We start from the raw sequence: 24825 nt of genomic DNA on the forward strand, positions 1-24825 counted from the left end.
TGTGTTCTTCGGTAACAGGTCGCTGTAGATCAGATTCATGTCGGTCACAGTTACTCATGTTAGTAACTATGTTACTGTGCAGTATATGGTGCCTACTGCGATTATTTGGGCGTCTAACATCCCTGTCACTGGCCGAACTTCAGTTTAGATGGAGTTAAAGTCAGTTGTGATTACCTGCTAGCTGAGAGCGTGGCCAGTCATTTAATTCTGCCCAAATTAGACAAAAGTGTTGCTATGTTTGTTATTAAGGTTCAAAAGTTGGGGAAAAGTCATGTTTCAAAAAAGAAAGAAAAGAAAATCTTAAATACTATAAGTAGGGAGTTCACTTGATAGGTTTACATTAAGCTAGCACCTGTTTTGTGAAGGCACTGCTAAGTCGCCAGCAGTTATTACAGGGTAAAACAACACCGTGTTCTCTCACATTACACTTTAAGGGCCTCGATCAATAAACCTCTGAGTCACGTGCTGCCCATACACACAGCCTTTCAAAACTTCACAACATGTGTTTTCTGCCGGGTCCAAAAACAACACATAAAACTGGTGGGTCATAAATAGTTATTGAGGGAACTGCTGTCAGTAAAACTTGTCCAATTAAATGCAAGTGGAAGACAAACTCGTTACTTCCTGCATAGGCGGGAATTAGGTGGCTCGGCTCTTCCAATAGGTGCTCTCAAAGGCATTTATACAAGGCGATCAAAGCTGGAGGACCTTTTACTACAGCAGCGGTGCGTCAAAGAGTGAGGAGCTGAACGTGCATTCCCGCTAACTCCTCTTTATTGCGCCCTACTGGACCGTTATCAAGTCGACGCTGTCCACAGCTACTTTTTCCACTATTAATCTGCCTTACAACTTGGCTCCAATCAGAGATGGGGGCGTTGACAGACGAGAACCCGGTGACCTTTGACTCTTAGAGAAACATATGAGGACTAATGACTTACTAACTATCACAAGAGAAGTGTTGCATGATCACTGGGAGAACTCTGCTGTGTCTGTGTTTAAAACACAGGGCAGCAAAGGCAATCAAAGCAAATAAGAGCCACAGGGCAAGGAGCAATGGCCGAGCGGTTAACGCTAGCACTTAGGTAGCCTATTATCAGAGTTATGTTGCTTTGCCCTGAAACATAATCTTTGATGAATAACATTTTGTTTTACCCCCATTAGCCTCACAGCACCATAAAGTCGTGGAGTACACAAACATACATGCTACACTTGCATACACTCACCTCAGCTCCTATCAACACTCCACTGACAACATTTTATGTGGACGTGCATGTGTGTGTGTGTTTCTTTTCTTCTACAGGATGCTCTCCTTCCCCATTAGAGTATTACATCTATCTGTGCTTGCCAGAAAACAGGTTCCCCTGCTCCTTGGAGCTCTCAGCTACCTTGTTTTCCTCCAAGTCCCGTTTGGGGAATTCCCTTCTCAATATGAAGCCTCCACCTTAGAGGCGAGTGAAAAAATAATGGAGGTAAACTGCAGATATATGCCTCTTAACATTTAATGGGGGAGTCTTTGAAACCTGATACTCCAAAGGGTAAAAGGATAACGAGTATCACAACAATCTGATCACAGAATATAGGATGAGGATGTGGAGGAATGTATCTATTGTCTGCTTTAGGAATGGAAATTGATCTCACAAAAAAACAACCAACTATGATGTAAACCATGGTGGTTAAGGCAGGGATATACTAAAAACAGTATAGAAAAAAAATACTAAATGTGGTTGTGACATAGTACACAAATCTTCCAGGAAGTGGGTACACTGTGGACATAAATAGATGAGCCTGATTAGGAACTGTGGTGATGTTCCTGGAGATGATGGTAGCAATGGAGACTCATCAGACCAGGCAACTTTCTTCCAGTCCTCCATTGGCCAGTTTATAGTTAGCACCAGCGAACTGTAGCCTCAGTTTTCTGTTCTTAGCTGCACATCTCGTGGTCTTCTGCTACAGCAGCCCATCTGCTTCACGGTTCCGAGATGCTCTTCTGCATACCTTGATCATTGTTTTAGGGTAGTGCCTTGTTGTTGTCGTGATTTGTCGCTATATAGATAAAACTGAATTGAACCCAATTGAATTGATGCTCAGTTTGAACTTTGGCAGATTGCCGTGATGTAATTGGCTGTGATTTCCATTAATTAACATTCAAATGGATGTACCTAACAAAGTTGCCTTTGAGTGTCCATATAGGTTTGTGTAGTGTTAAGTTCATATGCAAACAAAAAAAACCCCCCTGGACTGGTTAATCCTTGTGTGAGCCAAAATGTCAGTTTCAACAAAATCAGAAGTGAGATGCATCCTTGTATTCTAATGCTGGAAAGGTGTGGAGATTTCAGATGCCATTCGACTATCCAATCACCTTTCAGGCTTGAAAGGTGAATTTGAAACGGACATATACCGACTGGTACAGAACCACGATGAACAAATTTAATTACCTTTTTCTTTTGTATTTATTCAAATGATAGGATCACTGGATGTATACTTCATACTTAGGTATAAAAAAGGTCTCATTAATCTCTGAGCAGTGACCCTTTATCCTAAGTAGTGACCATTATTTCACCAGCATACATGTAGCTACAGTATGTAGCTACATGCCCTTAAGCTAGCATAGAGCCCAATATCCAGAGGCCAAATTTCCTCTGTGTCTGCAATGAATAATAACTGTCTCACAGTTTCTGGCCACCAATGGGAACATGCTGTTGTCAGCTTGTCAGAAGAAAGCATTAAGGCTCAATTTGCCCACCGACTCATCAAACCCTCACTTTCTCCTCTCCAGGGGCCAAATGCCATGCGGCTGTAAAAGAGAATTAAGCAGCTCCGGTCCAGTTGGGAATATATTAAGTCAGATCTAAACCTCAGCTGACAACAATGCTATTGTTGTTAAGCTAAACAGGTAGCGGCTGCTTGAGTTCTGTCGCCCAAGGATGGGTCGGCGGGCTCGGCGGGGTGATGGAGAGAGGTCGAGAGATATTGAAAGGAAGAGAAATGCGCCTAAGGTCTGATAAAATAAATAAGAGAAAAGGTGCTTGGAGCAGGAAGGAGAAAAGCTTCTCTCATTGCCTATGCTGGCTGGAAGGTGCTGGGGATTTATCTTGAGGTGAAGGGGAAAGCAAATTTACACCCTGAATCAGTAGGTCCTGTCTGTGGCTGTATTAGTAAGGGTTCCAACAGATGGGCACAGCCAGGGAGATTAATATCAGTGGGGATACATATTAAAGGGAAAGTTAAGACTTCTCTACATAGACTGGCACGGCAATGATATTGTTGTGTGGCTATTACAATAAATCACACATCCCGTATATAAATATGTCCACAAGATGAGTTTGTTGGCCATGCTAACGATCATATGGTTAATCGGATGAAAAAAATAATAATTTCCAGACGAATCAGCAATGAAAATAATCCTTACTTGCATTTCTAACATGCTTCAGACCTGCTGGGGTAAAAATCATATTGCTGGGGAAGAAAAAAAATCACATTGTCTCAGCATTATGAAAATCCATTTGCCAGAGGGATACTAAGAGACTTGAATCAGCAATGAACCTGGTGCTTAGCCCTCTGTGGTCCCTCTAGTCCTCCCCACCTCTGCTCCTTATTGCCCCCCACTTGTTTTTTAACCCCACCCCCTCCCTGGAGGTGGAACCAAAAGCCTTTCAGTGAGTGAGCGATGCACCCACAGGTCCCTGCTCTCCCACCTTCCTGACGCTGCGTGGACTGTGCAGAAAGTTAACACCCCCTCTCCACTCACTAAACAGCTCCCAGTCATGTAGCTATACACAGCTAATGATGCTAACGCTTGACTGACAGGCTGAGCACTAACAGGCAGCAATCCAGATGCAAAGTCCCTTCGTTTGGTGTAATGTGAGGAAATGTCGATGGAGAGGCGAAAAGGAAAAACAAAAAAGGAATCTAATGAATTAGAAATCAATATTGCTGCACCTGTGAGGTGGCTCTTCAGCCTCCCTGTGACTTTACCTTGTATTTCATTTGTACCTGTCAGCAACAGTGGGAGCAGGCACCGTGTGTGCTGTTCCTGTGTCTGTCTGTCTGTCTGTCTCTCTGTGTATCAATGCATGCATGTGAACCTCGTTTAGATTCAGTGCACTTTTGCACCCGTCGGCTAATTACACCCAGGGTTTGTTTGTTGGTGGAGGGGAGGGCATAGAGAGTGGAGGGGCATGTCAACCTTTCTTGTTTATGATAAAGTGACAGAAAATCATTGGGGGGTCAAGTATCGCCCCCCCCTCGCCAACCCTCCGCTGCCCCGAAAACTCCTGCAGCAGTACAGAAGGTGCATGGTGTGGGATGCCTCCCCTTTAATGAGACCATTAAAGGGCCCGTGTCCCCGTCAATAGATTTCTCTCATTCTTTCTCTGACAAATTTGAATTAATAATTCAGCATCAAGCGCCCGGGGATGTATATTTTCAGCATGAAGGACAGTTAATCCATAGTGTCAGTTTCCCACCTCGCTGTCTCTCACTCAGTCTTTCCCTCGTGCGCTCTCTCGTCTTACATCCCACCCATCCCCTCTCTTTCCTCTTCATTCGGCTTCATTCTCTTTTGATGCCGGCAGGTAGAGTGCTGACTAAAGAAGAGTGTGCCACATATATTCCACGCCTTCTTTTGATTTCTTTGTTCTCTGTGGGATTTTTTTTGTTCCTCGTTAAGTTGACTGCACTTTTCACATAAGTGCAAATTGGGGTTTCATTTATTTAAAAGTATTGGATGGCAGCAGCTCTCCTCCCCACCCCTCCAACTCAGAGTTAATGGGAGATGGCATGTTTACAGGCTGCTTTTCAAAGCTTAACTGTAGATTTTACTTCACGCTCCCGCTGCGCCAAATGTTAGGACAGTCGTGCGCACAATTCGAGAAAGTCAGAGGAAATTAGTCATTTTGAAGATAAACCACAAGTATGCTTACTTATGTCCACGCATGCTCAGGTTTGACGGTTTCACTGGTTTTGAGTGAATGAGTTTTAACAAAAAATACAAGGGCTGCTTCACTGTGCGGTCTCGTGTTCGTCATTACACGCTGGAGTGGTGTCTAACTGTGAAAATGAAATTCCAAAAACAACAGACAATAAAAGAGGAACAAACCCCCCCCCAAAACAAAACACCTGCACATTCACTTTCTTGAGGATGTCCAGATGTTACATTTTGTTCCTCTACAGAACAAAATGTAACATCTGGGAAAACAACACCAGTGTGCTTAAAAAAAATCAGCTGTGTAGCCAGGTAATCACTGTGAAATGAGTTGATTTTTAGGATGGCTGCTCTCTGTTTATATTTGAGATCAGTTTGTTGAGCTGTCTAGTATCTAGTAATATTTAAACAGCTTTTTAAAAAGTATAAATATATTATTATTCATTATTCTGTCAGTATTGCATCAGTGACAATTACCTTTATAAGTTATCTGCAGTTCTATAATAATACTGATCGTTGTACTGAGCATCGTATCCATTTCCAAGCTTGCAGTGTAATGCCAGGGGTAGCTTTTGCTATCAGTGCCAGGTGGCACTAAAGTACAACTTTATGCTCTAAGGCAGCGTGCACAGGCACAAAGAGCTGGAATAGCAAACGCCTGCTACTGCAGAGCATTATTTTATATTACATAGCTTTGTTTTCTTATGATTTACTGTATGAGCGCATTCTGTTGGCATGTCTGTGAGAACAGAAGGTTGATTGATTCATTTTGTTTCATCATGGACTGCTTCTTGGCTTCCCGACCCCTTTCTTTAGCCACAATCACTCCTCTCTTTCTTATTTTTCTCCCAACACAACATAAAGAATCGCTTTCCTTTCTGTGTACCAGCACCACGCTGCTAAAAATAAGTTTCAGCATGAGAACGAAGAGGCACGAAAGGAGCTGTGATGGTTCAAGAGTGAGGGTGTAATGTCACCGGTGGGGGGCTCAGTGAAGAGAAAGAGAGAGAGAGAAAGGGTGAGAGAACAAGAGACGGCAACTGTTGGATCATCTGTGCTTTAAAACATTTAATCACTGTCTCCGGTTGCACACAGACACACACACACACGCACACAAAGACTAAAGCATGAACACACATATCATCTTAAAGCTCTGCTGTTCTGTGCTGTGACAGAAGTATCTTGTAACTACATTGTCCACAGACACACACACACACACTTAAACACACACACGCGCCACCAGAACAGAAGCTCAAAGAGCAAAGGGTGTATAGACTTATAGCAGCCACCATGACCACTATATAGCTTACCAAAAAGTTTAAAGGCATGCCTCTGCACTATACATATTCACAGAGGGATGCAGAGACTGATAATCCACATGCCAGGCAGTACTGTAATGCCAGCGAGCTCCGTTTGTAATATCAGCCCGGTAGGTGTAGATGTAGGGGATTATTGCTGTTCTTAGTCTACTTAGCATTTTTCATGCAAAGTCACGCACTTGCAAGTTTAGTATCATTTCCATTGCTTAATCCTGACTTTTGATAGAACACAGTTCAGTTATGGAAACTAGGTTTCATTTAATGGGCTTTCTGAATAACTCAGTGCGTCATCCCTTTTATCTTTTTTCAATCATTACAACTCTGCGCTCACGCCTTTAGCATTTTGCATAAAGTAATGATTGTCTAGTGAGTTACACTAATGACACATCATGAGCTATACAAGGATCATAAATGTCTTGTCGTAAAGATTTTATTTTATTTTTTTTACACAACAACTACAGCAATAACAGTGTAGCTCCTTCTAAGATATTGATCGAAAGAGTGAATGGCTTTACAACTTTACAAATGATTGACAAGGCTGGTGTGTGTGACGCTTGGGGCCAAACGGATTACGTTTGTATTACTGAACACTTGACTGGCAATAGACTTAAAGACTTAGAGGCCACTCCTTTGGCCTAGATCTCAATGTGTGTCTTTGTGCACGTTTTCTTGTGTGTGTGCGCGCTACACGTGATGGCTACATGCTCTCTTTATGTAATCAAAAACATGCCAGTTATTGCGAAAGCTTGACATTTAAATAATTTTGCTCTGATCACTATACTTTATGACAGTAGTAGTGAGTCTGGTGTGAACCATCAGTGCACATACACACACACACAGTGACCATAGTCCTCATCTCACAGCACTGTTATACTGTATTATGAGTGAAATATTGATGCTTCTTCGATTCCTAGGACCAGCTCTGTTTTGTTGACTATTTGTCTTTCTTATTGTACGGTGCTCTGGGGGTTATGCTTTGTGACTACAGAAAATTATCGCATTGTTTAAACTCGTTATAACCACATGATAAGTATGAAAGGCTGGTTGCTCTGATAGTCTAAAGTCGGCGTGATAAGGTCCTGCAGAATAAAATCAACAGGTCCTCTAAAGCAGTTATTAGATAGCATAAAATCACTGCCAGGGACTAGATGATGCTTGAATCAAGAGAGGGATTATCTGATGCACTCTGGTGTATGCACAATTTGTTCTCCGAGTCTGTTTTCCTTGACTAATGTGAGCCTGTTCTCCGCAGGGCCCCAGATAGCCCAGGTCTGTCTTCCCTACCCCAAACAGACATCCCTCAGTCTTTAATTGGAGACGAGTAGCAGCCCTGCTAGCACAGCGTTGGGACCTGAGCTGCGGCCACTGAGAATGCATTAGCATTAGCATTGCAGCGGACCGACCTGTACATAATGATAACCTCAAGCTCTGCCCACTGGGAGCAGCTCCTGTTCACACGCACACACACGTACATACGTACACACCAGCACACGCTCCCTTCCCCCTTCTACCCTATACACGCAGCCACGTAAACAAGCAAGTGTAATGCAGCCCCAGTGGTGGGCTGCTCGACGATCAGAGGAAGGTGGGGTGGAGAGAGAAAAAAATCAGTTGCCGCCGTTCGGCTGAAAAGTGTGTGTAATGAACTTGAGTTCCATTGATCGGGACTCAGAGTACAGAACCAGGGGCTGTTTGTCCCAGAAGGGCTGCCATACCGTTGCTCAGTAGCCCCTCATAAATGTTTGAGAGGCCTCAGCCGCTCCAGATCCACCCTACCTGGGTTAAGATTCTCTGTTACAACACACATATCCAGGTTGATACCAATGATGGATGGACGGTGATTGAGGGGATCATCCAATATTTTAACTTGATGACATTTAGGTGGTGTACTCTACAAGTGAGTCATGCTGATGGTAGTGCTAGAGAGAATTTTTTTCAAGCAGACAAGATTTTAAGACAAAAACGTTGTGCGCAGACCTGCAACTAAGTTGAGCATTGAGGCTAATATTTGCAAGGATGTGCTAATTAGGTTGGCATGCTATACTTTCCAAAGCTCTAAGGCCCTCAACTGGCCCCCGAAAGCCTCCGTATGCTATAGACAGTTGATATTACTGCAGATATCACTTAGAAAACACCTGATGTGCTCGGCCAACCATCCATGCCTCCTTTTGACTGCTAAGTATCAGCTGGCGGGAGGTCCTCCGCGTTATGCAGCAGGTAATAAAAGTTGAACATTGATTTTCTGTAGCAGCTTGTAACTGTTAATGTTGAGACATCAATAGCCAAAGCAAAGCGCTGGTGCCTTAATAGGAGGCCGAGAATGTGGAGGGCGCGAGCCAAAGCTGACTCTAAATCACAGAATCTATCCTTGCCGATCGATAGGACAGTAACTGCAAGTGTCCCTCTGCTTTCCTAATGTTTTATAATAAACTGACAGCCTGTAATAAGACCAAGGGAGAGGGAGAAGGAGAAGGAGAGAGAAGGCAGGAGGGAGAGATAGAGGGGAACAGTTTCTCCATAGCCTATCTTGCCTTAAATCACCCCACATGGGAGTGCAGGCGAGATACACAGGGTAAGGTAGAAGGGTGAATTTTTTTTCTGGTTAAAGAAAAAAAAAAAAACACTTTTACAGGAGCATTTGTCTGGATGTGCTCATTGCTAGAGTAGTTAGTGAGTGTATTGATGGAGGGGAGCAGAAGTTCAGGGGATATGTCCTGAATTGCTTTGGCAGGACAGTGAGTTAAAGTGCATTAAATTCTGCTGCCAACTTGCAACAGTCATCATATTCAGGAAGAAGTGAAGGGCTGGGCTGCACATATTTTGATTTTACATTCAGAGAGATCTAACTACTTTTGAAACACTACTGGTACAGTAGATGATGAGCAAGTTTTCTTTACTATGCAATGAGGCTGCTGGTTTGGAATCATTTATAAAGCTTATTTTTCAAAATAAAAGTGATGCTACAAGGAAGATTTAACATTATACATGATATAAGGATATTTGTATTACATGTGGTGCAAAAACTGTACTGAATAAATAATAAAAAAATGTGCTGAAATTAAACTAAAATCACATACACAATAGCTCATAAGGACAGCAAATGTAAAACACTATAACGTTATTATCTGAAATCCTTAGGATGCTGTCTTTTAAATTCTCTTTTATCCTGTCTCCTTCCCCTTTCCCTCACTTGGTCACAGAAGATGGCCTATCCTTCCCTGAACCTGGTTCTGCTGGAGATGTCTTCCCGTCAAAAGGGAGTTTTTCCTTTCCACTGTCGCCAAGTGCTTGCTCATTATTCTGATTATTCAGGTTCTCCCTCTCACATATTCATCACCTTTAAGTCAATGTTACACTGCACGCAATAACCGTTACATATACTGGATGAGTCCCATAGCTCTATAAACTTTCACACATGCATCTGAATTGTTGCAGTCTCTTTTCTAATTTATTTTCAAAACAATAGAAGACATCATTCAAAACCAATATTTTGGGGAGTAGTTTTATGCAACAATGTTGTTGCAGCAATCTACTTCTTGTGCCATCTGTCTCTGCTGCCACATTAATTATGATACATCACAGGGATGACTAGGGAGTAGGACCTATTCACATGTGACCAGCTTGTAAAAACTGGGAGGCATGAACAGCCAAATAGACACAAAATGACCCCATGTGGGTTTGCTGTGTGGATTAGCACATAATAAGCATAAGCATGGTTAGAGTTAAGCATTGGACTGTCTGTATTTACTGTCTGATAAATGTCACTGCTTAACAGTGTCAACATAAGTGTTTTCTGCAATAATGGAAAAAGATCTATAAAACACAGCCTGAGCTGTAAATTAAGCACTGGTTGGAGATGATCTGGATGGAGATGTTGAAAACTGAAACTGTACCCAGGTGAAGATATAAGGCTGAGCGTGAAGGTGGGGTTAGTGATGAGAGACACTGATTCTCACTCTGTCAACCACCACCACCAAAACTCACTGCAACTTCTGCCTAATGACAACAGCCTGCAGTATTGCTGGGTAATAGTGGTGAGCTGGAGCTTTTATTGCTTGATAAAGTCTGAAAGCCTTTTAGACAGCCTCATTACATGGAATTCCCTACAAAGTGGCTGCCACCATCAGGAGCTGACTGCTCACCATGTTAGATTTCTTAGGATAAAATTGACAGAAAATATACAGAAGGATTAGGTTCATTGCTTTAGGCCACACTCCCACCTACTCCTAATAAGAAGAAAAAAAATGAAAGAAAAGTCAGGACACTCAAACATGATTAGCTGGATTTGGCTCTGTCGGAAACCAAGTTTGAACAACTTTTTTCCTTTTTTTGTTTGTTTCCTGCATCAGAATGATGCCTGGAGAAACTAGACGGAGGGTAAAAAGATTTGTTTGAAAGGTAGATGAGAGTCCAATAGTTTTCAATCAGCACATGTTTGCCGAGCACTTCACCAAGATTCAAAACAAAGTGATGAAAAAGGACTAGATGCAGCCGCTCAGTGCGTGGACTGCGCTTTATGAACCTTATACATATATAAGGTTTAATCACCACTATTGCATTTGACATTACTGCTGTCAATGGACCAATCAGTGACTGAAACTAATTTATGGGACACAAACATTTGTCAGAGCTGTCTGCACCGCCATGAACTCGTACACTATGAGTCACCAGTCATGCCACATTTCAAACACATGCATCTCATACCATCCGGCTCTTTTCTCGTGGAAAAAAACTATCAAATCACATCTGACCTGTAATACTTCACACATGAAACTACCTGTATGAATTCTCTCATATGACAGCAACAATGCCAGATTTGTTGGTACCCTTCTCTGTTTTTGTCTGTTTTTTATTTTTTGTTTTTTTGGTGGTGGTGGTGGTGGTGGTGGTGGTGGGGGGGGGGGGGGGGGATAAAAAAGAGTGTTTAAGAATATTTAAATGAACGGTTTAAAATAATGATAAAAGTAAACAAGATGAAAGAAAAGTCTGACACTTCATATAAACAAGGTTTCTGCACCAAGAACTACAAACGATTTTCTTCTTTGTTGGAATTCTACCCAATTCATTTATAAGAGTTTACTCTCATCTATTATATTTTGCATTTGTTTTGCTCTTTTTCTAAATGAGACGAGTGCGTTCACTTAATGGTGTATTCCTTAGTAGATGCACATCATGGAGCCAAGAACAAAGACTTGTACACTGGCCTTCAACGCACATATTAAACAAATATGTGAGACTGCTTTCTTACATTTGCGTGACATCTCTAAAATTAGAAATATCCTGTCTCAGAGAGACGCTGAAAAACTAGTTCATGCATTCATTACTTCCAGGCTGGACTACTGTAATTCATTATTATCAGGATGTCCAAAAAACTCACTGAAAAGCCTTCAGCTAATCCAAAATGCTGCAGCAAGAGTCCTGACAGGGACTAGAAAGAGAGAGCATATTTCTCCTGTTTTGGCTTCCCTTCATTGGCTTCCTGTTAAATCCAGAATTGAATTCAAAATCCTGCTCCTCACATACAAGGTCTTAAATAATCGGGCCCCATCTTATCTTAATGACCTTGTAGTAAAATATCACCCTATTAGAGCACTTTGCTCTCGCTCTGCAGGCCTACTTGTTGTTCCTAGAGTATTTAAAAGTAGAACGGGAGGCAGAGCCTTCAGTTTTCAGGCCCCTCTTCTGTGGAACCAGCTTCCAGTTTGGATTCAGGAGACAGACACTATCTCTACTTTTAAGATTAGCTTTAAAACTTTCCTTTTTGCTAAAGCATATACCGGTAGTTAAGGCTGGACCAGGTGACCCTGAATCCTCCCTTAGTTATGCTGCAATAGACGTAGGCTGCCGGGGATTCCCATGACACATTGAGTTTTTCCTTTCCAGTCACCTTTCTCACTCACTATGTGTTAATAGACTTCTCTGCATTGAATCATATCTGTTATTAACCTCTGTCTCTCTTCTGGTTCTGCCGGAGGTTTCTTCCTGTTAAAAGGGAGTTTTTCCTTCCCACTGTCACCAAAGTGCTTGCTTATAGGGGGTCATATGATTGTTGGGTTTTCTCTGTATCTATTATTGTGCAATCTAGTGTACAATATAAAGCGCCTTGAAGTGACGTTTGTTGTGATTTGGCGCTATATAAATAAAATTGAATTGAATTGGTCATCTTTCGTCCGGGAAAGCCTGAAGTCACACAGTGCACATTCGACTGCGAAGCTTGTTCAGGCTATCCCATATGGAAAAGAAATAGAAAAAACTTATAAAAGACTTGCATCAGATGTGGCCTACTTCATATATTGAATCATATAAGGTTTATATGATTTACTCATGAAAGTGGCCGTTTCATATATTCTTTTAGTAAGTATCCAAAACATACAAGTTCCATTTATATAATTTTTCTAAGGATCTTATATCTGTTTTCACTCTTGTATGCTTTTCATACAAGTTTCTCACAAGACAGATACAAACTTTATACAATTTATATCTTTTCCCTATGGGATTGTAAATGCATGATTTACACATTGCAATGTGCATTATCTAACTAAGGGAAACTCTTCTAACCAGTCATGCCAACAGGTTAATCTCTGACTAACAGTTCTAAATTGACATTGGTGTACATGGTATTTGTGTTTCCACGAGTGCAGCTTCGGAAAAAAACAAGCAACCTAAATGAGGTAAAGTGTACATCTACTGCAGTCCTATTAAATGTCCTAGTTTGCCTAACCCAATTTCAGCATGCAGCAGACCAGCTGTCAGGACGTTTGAGTGATTGTGCAATAGGCTGCCATGTCCTCAAAAGTCTTAACAAATGATTAACTCATTTACTTTCTTAATGACAGCAAATGTATTGCAATGGATAAGAATGCATTGGAAAACAGTGATTAATTTACAGTATGTAATTCTTCCATCAGATTAACAATCCAAGTCCAATCCGGAGGTGTCTGTAGCTCAGGAGGTAGAGCTGGTCACCTACTGATCGGAAGGTTGGGGGTTCGATCCCTGCCTCCTTCAGTCTGCATGCCAAGTATCCTTGGGCAAGATACTAACCCCAAGTTGCTCTCCGATGCATCCATTTGAGTATGAATGTGGTTAGACAGCACTCAGTTTAGAGTCAGTGACTGTGAGAACAGGTGTGATTGGGTGAATGTGGCATGTTGTATAGAGCGCTTTGAGTACTCCAGGAGAGTAGAAAAGTGCTAAATAAGAATCAGTTCATTTACCAAGTCTGGAATAAAAATGGACAAAGCCATGAGTTAAATGTTTCAACTTAGCCTTTTGCTAAAAAATCTGAAATCTATTGGATAATGTTCAAATGTTGGAGTTATCAAAATCAGGGCAACACTCCAAGATTGCTGTCATAAAGACGCCTCTTGTGTTTATACTCCTTTACTGTAAATAATTGTGTGCTATTCATATTATTAGCAGTCTTAGTAGATACAGTGGGGACTTTGTTTCTTTTCTATTTTTACACTCGTGGGTTCTGTTGTTTCTTTTAAGTTATCAGTTTCAGCATTTTTTTCCCCCTACTGTTTGCTTTATGATTGCCACATGCACACAGGGCAAAGTTTTAACAGATTACGCAGATTACATTTTGTTGTTTTACTGTTACTTTTTTGTGCGTTACAGTAAACAATAGTGCTTTTATTCTCATTATTTATTAATTTATTAATTTAATGTATGCACTGGCTCATCCACATGACTCCAGAGAACAGGAAAAGAGAATCATATTTTGTGTTCAGTCAAGACGAGGGCATAAGAACACATGTACACCCTAACTATACTTTATTCACGTATTGATCAGGCCAAAGGTACACATCATGCTCCATTCTGTTGACTTGTAGCCAAGTGCAAGTTTGCCTCCAAAAAGGGAGAAAAAATCTGTTAAACTTTGTTAGAACATTATTAAACACGGATTACTGAGCATGCTCTACTAAATGGCTCAATAGAATAAATGTTGAACTGTCACTGCTTCTCAGTTTTAATCAATTCCTGAATGAATTTTAAATGATTGAATTCTTTTCAGGAAATGAATATTTGCCATGTTTTATGGGCATGTGAGTGTGTGTTTGTGTACGTGTGCGTGTAAGGGGGCTTGCGTTATCCAGCTCCCCTGCTCACTGGCCAGGGATCAGTGTATTGATTCTGAGCAGCCTCGGCTGTTGCTTAATTAGGATGTACCTGTCTGGGAATTATATCTTTTTTTCTCTCTCATTGTGCGAGGAAACAAAAATGATAAAGAAATACAGAGAGGGAGAGAAACTTGTTTGTTTTCATCAAGGTTAATCATGTTTTCTGCTTTGTGTTGCTGTCAGCAGATTGGTGTCTGACCTCGCAGCGCGCAAAAAAAAAAAAAAAAAATTGAAAAAACGTTTTGTGTGGCACACAAAACATGCTAATGAAAGATGTTTCATTGTATGGGGACGGGGGTGACTGGGTGCTGATGCTGTAAAAAGTGGAATTCAAATGGCGGGAATGGTTAAAAGCAGTATGATCGGATAAAAAAATCTGCTATAATGCTTGTAATCTGAATTAAATTCAAATAATTGTAAATATCTTCAGTATCAAAGCAGTTACTGGTTACTATTAGATATTAAACTAACTTAAATGTTATTTTTTAAAGTTGAATCCATCTATACATTTAATTGTTTGTGATGTTGGCCATGTTTAGGGATAGAAAAAGAGGTGAAGTGAAAGTTGGGTGAGGAAGTAAAGAAATAAATAGTGAATTAAGATGAATGAGGACCAATGGAGGTGGATGTGGCGATAGAGTAGTGATAGATTGAGCTGTACAAAGATGGATGTTAAAAAAAACAGAGAGAAAGGACAGAGCAATGAGACAAGAGACAATACAGAGGCCTGGATGGATGGAGAGGGATGAAGGGTGGCAAAGACTTGATGGGTGGGTGTCTCTAAACTCCAATTTCAGTGACTGACTAATCGCTTGACAGACGGCTAATGTGTTGAATTGCTGAGGCAGCTCTTGAATCACTGGCTGCCCTGTCTTGATTTCTTATGAATGGACAACACTGCCCATTTCTGATCACTAAGAGAACCACCAAGTTTACTTTAACAGATGAAACAAAAGCAGCATTGGTCTGCATCACTTATAAAGATTACAAATATGTATATCTGTAGTTACACAATGCCTGAAAGAAAAACAAAAGATATTTTCTATTGTTGTTTTAATGGCAATAACTGGGTCTATTTTAGACACATAATAGCCATCCACATTTAGCTTTTATTTAGCTGTTTTTAAAAATTTGATTTCATTTATTCCATCTCTAAAAAAATAGAAACAAGCAAATAATGAGAACAAACCCTAAAACAATCAGCTGTACTCGTGTTTAATAGAGGAATAATATAACCAATAAACGGTTGCATTGCACAGAAAGCATAATTATGCATGATATATTGATCAATAGAAAAGATTTTAAGCAACATAATGAATGATGAATAATGAACGATTACAAAGTGAGCACAGTTACACATTTTCAGCACGCTACTGCCTGTTTTCCTGCTAAATGCTGCAGTATGAGGACATTATTTAGGGCTACAGGTATGTCCACAAATGCACTCTCTCCACTGGGACCATTTACCACCCTGCACTGGTCTGGCAGTACTCTGGTTCTCCTCTCAGTTCACAAGGATTGGCAGCACATGTCTCACCGAATTACAGCTGATGAGGTCTGACCCACTAAGCTGGGTTAACTGGTTGCTGGGTGAGCACTTTGTGACCTCTGTCTCTGTATCTGCTTTCAAAGTTTGGAAACTATACATGATGAACCAGAAACACATCGTGAAGATTTAGGACAAAAGCTGATAATTTTTCCAGGTTTCAAACGTAAAGGAGGGCTTAAAATATAAAGAGAAGATCTTTTATTTTTACTCAGCCTGAATTCAAACGTGTCCCTTCACCTCTGGTAATGCTCTGTAACCCACACAGCCTGTCAGTCTTTCTGTTAGGTCTTTAAGTCTGTTAAAGGAAATCAAAGGCCCATTAACAGTTTCTTGACACTCAATGACTCGTAGTAATCCTTCTCCAAACTCTGATCCAGACAGCCCTCAAACTCTCGCTGCCGTTATGTGTGTCCTTTGCTCAATGCCCAAGACATACAATCATTGCTCACAGTCCTACAAACACTTAGGAGATCAATGATCTCAGAGTGATAATCTCCTCCTTGATAGAGGGTAAAAGCCTTCACCGAAGACAGGGAGTGACAGGGGAAAGTGAGAGACAGTGATAGAAAGAGATAAAATAAAGCAATAAACAAAACGAAAGCAAACAGGAAGTATAACTCCGAAAACAAGCGCACATACAGATCATGACAAGTGTCTCCTCTCAGCTGGGTTGACATCTATATCTCTGTTTTTATTGACAACTGGCTTAACTAAAAGCTCCTCTGCCAGGGAGTGAATGACTGACTGCCCATGTACAGAAAGAGAGGGGGGATGACTCACATGGGAAATCACCAGCTGTATGTAAGTGAGTGAGTAAGTAAAGTTTATTTATAAAACACCTTTTGCAGACATGTAGTCACAGAGCGCTATATACTCAAAATCATAAAAACTAGAAAGAAGTGCAATAATAAATAAAATAGAATAAGAAATTGAGTTCTTGGCACTAATTTGTGATATAATGTCTAATATTTTCTAATTCTTGCTTTCTACTATATATTGTTTGCAATGCCTTTTCGTCTCTGCGTGTTTGCCCTGAGCCCGCTGCTTCAAGCTGACTGCTGGACAAAAGGGGAAGTTTATAGACTGGTACTGCATGCATATACTGTAAATAAACTTCAGTAGAAGTTAAATGAAAGTATATTTAAACAAAGTTCGAGAAAGACTAAATTTACAGTTAAATATGGGTGCTACAAAACCCAGTGTCTCACTTTTACTTTCCACCATGTTGCACAAGAGGACACTTAAAATACTGCACTGCATGCCATATTGGCATTGGCTGTCAACTGTAAGGTGTGGGGCTCAGATGATAATCATAGCAGCGATCCATTGATAGCAGCTGTAATAGCAGCAGTAGCAATCATGATAGCAGTATCTGTGATAGGAGAAGCAAACAAATCTATAGAAGCCACTTTATTAGTTTTATAAAAGGCTGTCCGGGCACTGAATTACTGGGTATTTCTCAGGGTTTAATCCCGTGATTTAACATGCTTATTTAAATAGATGCAAATGTAGTGTGTGCTAAGTAAGTAGAGCCACAGTGTTAAAGTAGACAAAAAGCAATATGTGGCTGGGTTATTCATAGACTTGACAAAGGCATTTGACACTATAGATCATGATATATTAATAAGAAAACTGGAACGTTATGGTGTCAGAGGGGTAGTTTTAGATTGGGTCCGGAGTTATTTAAGTGACAGAAAGCAGTTTGTGAAAATAAATGGTGGTTGCTCCTTATGTATGGACATTGCTTGTGGTGTACCCCAAGGGTCAGTTTTGGGTCCAAAATTCTTCAACTTGTACATTAACGACATCTGTAAAGTGTCCAAAGTATTAAAAATGGTTCTCTTTGCTGACGATACAAACATTTTTTGCTCTGGTGATGATCTGCAGAATTTATTGGAGGATATGACTAATGAAATAAGTAAAGTGAAGTTCTGGCTTGATAAAAGCAAATTATCATTAAATTTGAATAAATCTAAACTTATGTTATTTGGAAATAGTAGTTTAAATACAAATGCAAAGATTCAAATAAATGGTGTTGATATTGAAAGAGTCAGTGAAAATAAATTTCTGGGGGTAATAATAGATGAAAAACTTAACTGGAGAGCTCACGTAAGATATATTCATTCCAAAGTATCACGAAGCATTGCAGTACTAAACAAGGCAAAACAGGTATTCGACAGAACATCACTTCATATTCTCTACTGTTCACTGGTTTCACCATACTTAAGCTATTGTGCAGAGGTCTGGGGCAATAACTATAAAACCACATTACATTCACTTTTTACTCTTCAAAAGAAAGCAATTCGAATCATCCACAATGCAGGTTATAGGGAACATACAAACTCACTATTTTTGCAGTCTGAAATATTGAAAATTGACGATATAGTGAAATTCCAAACAGCACAAATTCTATTCAAAGCAAAAAATAAAGAACTGCCAGGTAATATTCAGAGTATGTTTTTTTTGAAAGAAGGAAGTTATAATTTAAGGGGTTTTTGTAACTTCAAAACAATGAAGGTACGTACTACAAGAAAAGGCTTTTGTGTTTCTGTTCAAGGAGTGAAACTATGGAACAAACTGAATATGGAATTAAAGCAATGTCCAAACATAAAACTGTTCAAAAAGAGTTATAAAAATATGATCTTCTCGATCTATAAAGAAAAGGAAAATATTTAAATTAAGTGAATGTCTCTATTTAAAAGCAAACAAACAAAAAATTCATGATGTGATATTATAGTATATAGTATATCAGAAATCTGTTCGCTATTTTTATTACAAATTATATCAGTAAGGAAGCTGACTAAATATTCACTGATAATTTATGGGACAGGGGTGGGATTAAATAAGTGTATACTTCTTCCCACTCCCTTTCAACATGTAAATTAATCAGAATGGTTTTTTGTATGTAATTTGTATAGTATATTTTTTTTCTCTCATTTCTTTTCTAAATGTACTTGTATATTGTTCACATGTTGAAATAAATTACCAATCAATCAAAGTAGTGCAAACAGTTCCTAGTCTCAAACCTGTCGTAATGAACACATCCCTTTTAAATTAGAGAGTAAAGTGACCAGTATTAGAGATTAAATTAGGCTAATAAACAGAAAGAGTCTAATCTTTTAGTTCAGCAGTCAGTGTACATCTACTTTTATGCCTCATTTCCCTACGACCCTTAATAACTGGCTCTGTCGGTAGGGCACAGATAGCTGTGTCGCAAATTAATTTGACCCTTCTGATAATGTGTTTTGATATTTAAATATACATACCACTACCGATGCTACACACATTATGCACATTAATTCCCCAAAGTAAACATATTTGTAGCTCAGCCTTCTTACAGCCAATTACATACTCAGTTTCAGCTGTATGTGATATTAATCACATAATGTAATCTCCTGGCTCTACGTAGCTCGAGCCTCTCTCCTCCCCTCATCCCACCAACACCACCTCGGCTAACGCTGATCCCCTCAGCCAGCTCTATGGCGTCTGTGCCGGCCTTCTTTTGCGGGAGGCCTGGGCAACGCCGGAGAACAGGCACTGCCGGGGGCGATACACATCCCTCAGGTGGGCCTTTCATTATGGATGATGTTTCTGCCAAATTATTTAGACCCTGAGCCCCAGCAACATCCCCACCCTATAAAAAACTGAAACAAACACATGCATGCACACAGATGTGTACACACACACACACACACACACACACACACACACACACACACACACACACACACACACACACACACTCCCTGTCTCTTTCTTTGCAAATGCGCACAAGCATTAATTCCTCCTGATCGCATATATGTGTGTATGTATAGTTCATTAGTGCTGTTTTCTTTGTTCAGAGGTGTTAAAGAAGTGAAAGTGTGACTCTTGTGAATTACATGTTGTCAGAAGGGACTGGGAGCTAAGCAGGAGGAAAATATTCATCACATGTAAGCCAGTGTTGCTCTCCATGCCATAGAGGGCCCTATGTTGACACTACTGGCTTCAGTAATGTGGGATGTTAAACAGGTTTGGCTCAGTGTGTGTGTGTGTGTGTGTGTGTGTGTGTGTGTGTGTGTGTGTGTGTGTGTATTCCTCAGAGGCAATTTGTTGCAGACTCGTTAGGAAAGAGTCAGAGATGACAGTCTCCTGGCAATGTCTGACCTCGGCTTAGAGATTCGAGAGCAGCTTTGGGATACAGACACACACACTGAGGAGAATGCACGCACACACACACCACATGCCATCAAAGTTACCCTTCTTTTTGTCCCTTAACTCATCAAGCTTTATATTCCTCCACTTACCTTCCTTCCCAAATCCCATGCACTCTCTAGCCTCAGCTCCCGCCCGTCTGTCTCCAAAATACTTCAGGCTGGTGCCTGCCTTCAAACAGCACGACCAGTTCAATTCCCGCTCGCTCTTCATCTTCCTCCTATTTCCTCCTTCCCTTCCTTCACCCTTCTTTAGCTGAGATCCCTTCCAAATCTGTTCTTTCCTTTCCAAAGCTCTACAGCAAATTCTGAGAGGAAAAGCCCCCCTGTTGACCCCTTGCCCTCTCACCCGTTCCAAACTAACATCTCATTCCTCATGCACAGCTCGCTTCTCAAATACTGGTTATGAGTTACACTGCACTTGGCATAATCCTGCACACACTGTGATTCATGACTTCTAATATTGTTGATCCAGGATCTGATCTTTAATTTGCATTTGTTGCAGCAAGTCTGCGATGCCAAAGACCAACAGCTAAATTTCAGAAAAGAAAAACGTCAATATTTATTTTGTATTTACACTTCATATTGACATACTCTCTTTCTCAAGAAATTTTGTACTTTAGAAACTTGAAGATGTGGTGGAAGATCAGGTGAGAGATTTGCTGCTGGGAATGCCACCGATAGATTTATGTGCAAGAGCTGGCTAATAGAAAAAGTAAACCTGCCTATAGTGGATCTAAACTTCCATCCACCCATAGTCCTATATCATCTGTATGGTTGCACTGTACTGAACCTAGATTTATTGAGAGTTGTACTCACCAAAAATACATTTAAATTTTAGACCCAGACGTATATACAAGAGCTGCCACATCCATCTAAAAAAGACCAACCACACCTACCTCACATCCATTTGCCCTTTCACTATTTTGTGCGTTTCAGAACCACCCCTTCCTCTCAATTCCCGTGTTCCTCCTAGCTGATATAAAATATATCTGACTTACCCAGGCTGAAAAGCACCAGGAACTTCAGGCAGACAAACTCCCGTTGATCCAGCTGCAGAGAGCGTAGTTTGGCCACCAGCTCCTGGGCGTGGCTCAACAGATTGTTGAGAGTTGCTCCCGCCTGTGAGGCAATCACTGCGTAGTCCACCTTTAAAAAAATAGGAAAGAAGAAGGTAAAAATGTGTGCATTTAAGTGACTCTGACTGGAGTTTGAGCAGAAGTTTTGAAAACATAGTTGTAGATACCAAATAGAACACAATGTCACTTAGTTGATCACTGATTTGGGAGTTTTACAGCCCCATAGCAATAATTGGACGGTGGTTTGGTTTGTGACAGAGTAAATCACCCATTTCTAGTCTGTCACTTCTCTTTCACTTCTTTCACATGGATACAAAAATGGCTAACATGCTTCCTTAGGTCTAACCTATAAACATTAACACCACTTACACACTCCTTTTGCAGGTGTGCTTCAAACCTGCAGCTGCAGCTCATTTGAATGAGAGGCAAGTCCTTAGTCGCCACTCACCATAAGCAGGACCGTATTAAATTTTTATACTTATTGACAATTCATTACTATAATTGACTGTGTGAGGGTTTCCAGGGGAAGGTAGATGTTGGTGCGAGTCAGGAAGAGGTTCCCTGCGAGCTTCCATTTGTAATTATAAGCAGCCGTGAGTTTGGATTTTACTTACAGTGTAAATAAGATGACTGGAATACGTATTTTTTTTCTTTGCAAATAAGAAAAGGGTCAAAGGGACATACATGTTGATAATACACCAATTTTTTCATTTATTTATCTGCCTTCCCCACTTTTTTTCCTTCCGTGTGCTTTTATTACACTGCACTCTCCCACTTTGCCCCGACGCCTCTGTCCCTGTCTTCCCATCTTAACACCTCCGAGACAGAAAGAGCTATGGCTCTGTGAAAAGCAAACACTGCCCCCCTTCCAAGGTGTCAATCAATTTACATAAAATCAACTGTGCATGAAATAAGTTCATTGAAGGATTGGACTGTTGATGGTGATGCCTTGGGTTATTGCCTCCCAGCCTTAAGTAAAAAGAGAGACCAAATAAAACGCTATAGTGTCACTATAGCAGACTTAGCACTAACTCTGGTGACCTGCGTATCAATCAATCAATCAATACCACTTTATTATCACCCCTGGAGAGACATAGAGGGCGAATATATGATTAAACCTTCAAATCTTAACTTATCATAAATATAGTCTTTGCTGAACATTAGGATTAATATGAAAGGTGAAAATAGGTTGGTGTGTATATATGACTATATATATATATATATATATATATATATATATATATATATAGTCATTTGAATTTAATACACACCAGGAACACTCTTATAGTGTTTTTTTGTAGCCGGCTGACTGCCACACTGTGAGGCCTTGCTAAATCATTCAACAGATCAGTCCAGCCTTTGTCATTTCATGTTTGCTCACATTTGTACAAGTTCCACTGTGTGTTTGATCCTATGACAGGATAAAGAACAAGCACTCATGGTCATTTCTCACTGCTGTTGGTGACATGCAGTAGTAAAGAGAAAGAAAGGCAGAAAAAAAAGAATAAAATTAACAAGCAAGGGACAACAAACATAGGGACATGAGACCGGGCAAGACAGAAGGCAAATGACAGGCTGTAGCAGTTAATCTGCTAGTTCAATGGATTTCTCTTCAAATGTCAGTATGAATGGAGCGTATGACTGGCAAGAGCAAAGAAGCAGCTTGCTTCAAAGCAAGAGGGAAGAAACATCTGTTTAAATTCTCCATATGAGCAAAGCTCTGGTCCTTCAGTCACATTTTTTTAATAAAAGCAGTACAATATCTCCTGGTAAACTTTGCGAATTTATTTCAGAATAAATGTGGTGATTTGCCTCAATGCACTTGAGGACAAAGTGCAATCAGTTTCAGTGCAACAATGGATTAATTACGGCATGAACTAAGGCCTGTCCTCAATGGCTGCTTCGTGTTATGGCATCGTTTGGTTAATTCCTCATAATACACTACATATGGGCATTCTGGCAATTCAATAGTATAAAATACCAGCTGTGTTATTTCGTTTGGGCTGCCAAAGGGAAAAAAAATCCACCTTGTAAAACTGTAGTATCTGTTCAAAATTAAGATTTTGCACACTCTGCATTCTTGGACAAATGGCCCTCTGTTTTTCTGTTGGGACTATGCTTCTAACCTGATGCAGCCACTCTGTGTAAAGGTTAGAACTACAAATACGTGGTCCTTTTTAAAAATACTGATATATAGTTTATAGACCAGAGGACTACATGTACTCCATGTACAACACAGATTTGCTTCTTACTGGGCACTAAGGTCAGAGAAGGCTTTTGCCAGACTCGGTGCAGCGCTCTCCCATCAAGTCCTGATTGTGTTTGTGTAGCATTTGCTTTGGGTGGTGTTGCTACTGCGGTTTAAATATCCCTTGCATTATCACTGTGCTGTCACCCCTGGCCAGGTGGAGAATAATAGGAGATAATGAACTGTTTCAGACCCCCCCCCCCCCCCCCTCCCACACACACATGCATACATTTCCAAACACACACACACATCCTCAACACCAGCTGTTCATTAACCAAAGTATGCAAAACGAAACCGCCATCCAGCACCTCCCCTGACTATCAGCCCCTCCTCCTCCCCCTATTCCTGCACCTCGCTGTTCGGGCCTTTTAAAACAGCCTTATCTGCTTCGCCTCATCATCTTCTCCCCGATCCATCCTCATCTCTTCTACTTTTGGCACATTTCTGCCTTCTTCTACCTCATTCTGCCTCCTTTCTTTTCTTCTCCCTCCTATTATCCAACTCAGTCTCCTTCCATCAGTTTACTCCCTCCGTCCATCTGTTCAACAATCTTGCACCGCTTCTTCTGCCTTTTTATTTATTTTTTTCTTCAAACTCTCATTTACCTGTTACTACTACCATAGCACTATTTGTTATAGTTTGTAGTTCCCACTAGAGGCAGTACTGGCTGCTTCTTCACCCATGCTCAGAATCGACTGTGACCTTGTCTTCATTCAGAATCGCGGAATTAAAAGGACTCCCCCTGTACACAGTGCACACGCGCTCGCCAGAATCTATTGTTGTAAAACATTTGTCGAAAAGCAATGTTTTTGCAGTGCAAGACAATCAATAATGCATGACTTCTCAACTCACTGACAGCCATCTGATTGGTCAGAGGCATATTCATGATGAGCAGTTTCGCACCTTTGTGACTGCACACACTCTCTCTTTCTCTTTTTAAAATGTGCCTTTGTTTGTGTGCGATTTTGAGAATCACTGAAGACCGAGTGAGTCTTCTATGTTTGCTTTGGGTTTGTGTATTTAAAGACAGCTTGCTTTGTGAGTGTGTGTGTGTGTGTGTGTGTGTGTGTGTGTGTGTGTGTGTGTGTGTGTGTGTGTGTGTGTGTGTGAGAAGCCGAAACACAAATCAGCACATGGCATTCTGATGCATTGAGATTTCTTGTTAGGGCTTCAGGCACCATCTCCCACCAACTTCCTCAAAGACCCCCAGTAAAAGAAAATAACACATTTAGCTGCATTTTTTATCTGTCCACCCACTCACTATGCTGCAGCATGAGTGTCTGAGTGCTTTATTTATTCACTGTTTGAGTCTTCATGCTCTGAGAAAAACTGTAAGAGCCTATAATCTTAGAAAGAAACCCCAACAATCAGGCGACATGTCTGTGAG

General features: G+C 40.6%; 1 protein-coding gene across 1 annotated transcript in view; it reads right to left on the bottom strand.

Moving 5' to 3' along the window:
• The window catches only part of nr5a2 (nuclear receptor subfamily 5, group A, member 2), a 68806-nt gene that overhangs the window by 4803 nt on the left and 39178 nt on the right, over positions 1-24825 (bottom strand). The window contains exon 6 of the mRNA XM_026193904.1: positions 21113-21260. Within this exon, the coding sequence (XP_026049689.1) occupies positions 21113-21260 (148 nt within the window). The remainder of the gene's footprint in view (positions 1-21112; positions 21261-24825) is intronic.

Source organism: Astatotilapia calliptera, chromosome 15, assembly GCF_900246225.1.
Source record: "Astatotilapia calliptera chromosome 15, fAstCal1.2, whole genome shotgun sequence".
Taxonomy (NCBI): domain Eukaryota; kingdom Metazoa; phylum Chordata; class Actinopteri; order Cichliformes; family Cichlidae; genus Astatotilapia; species Astatotilapia calliptera.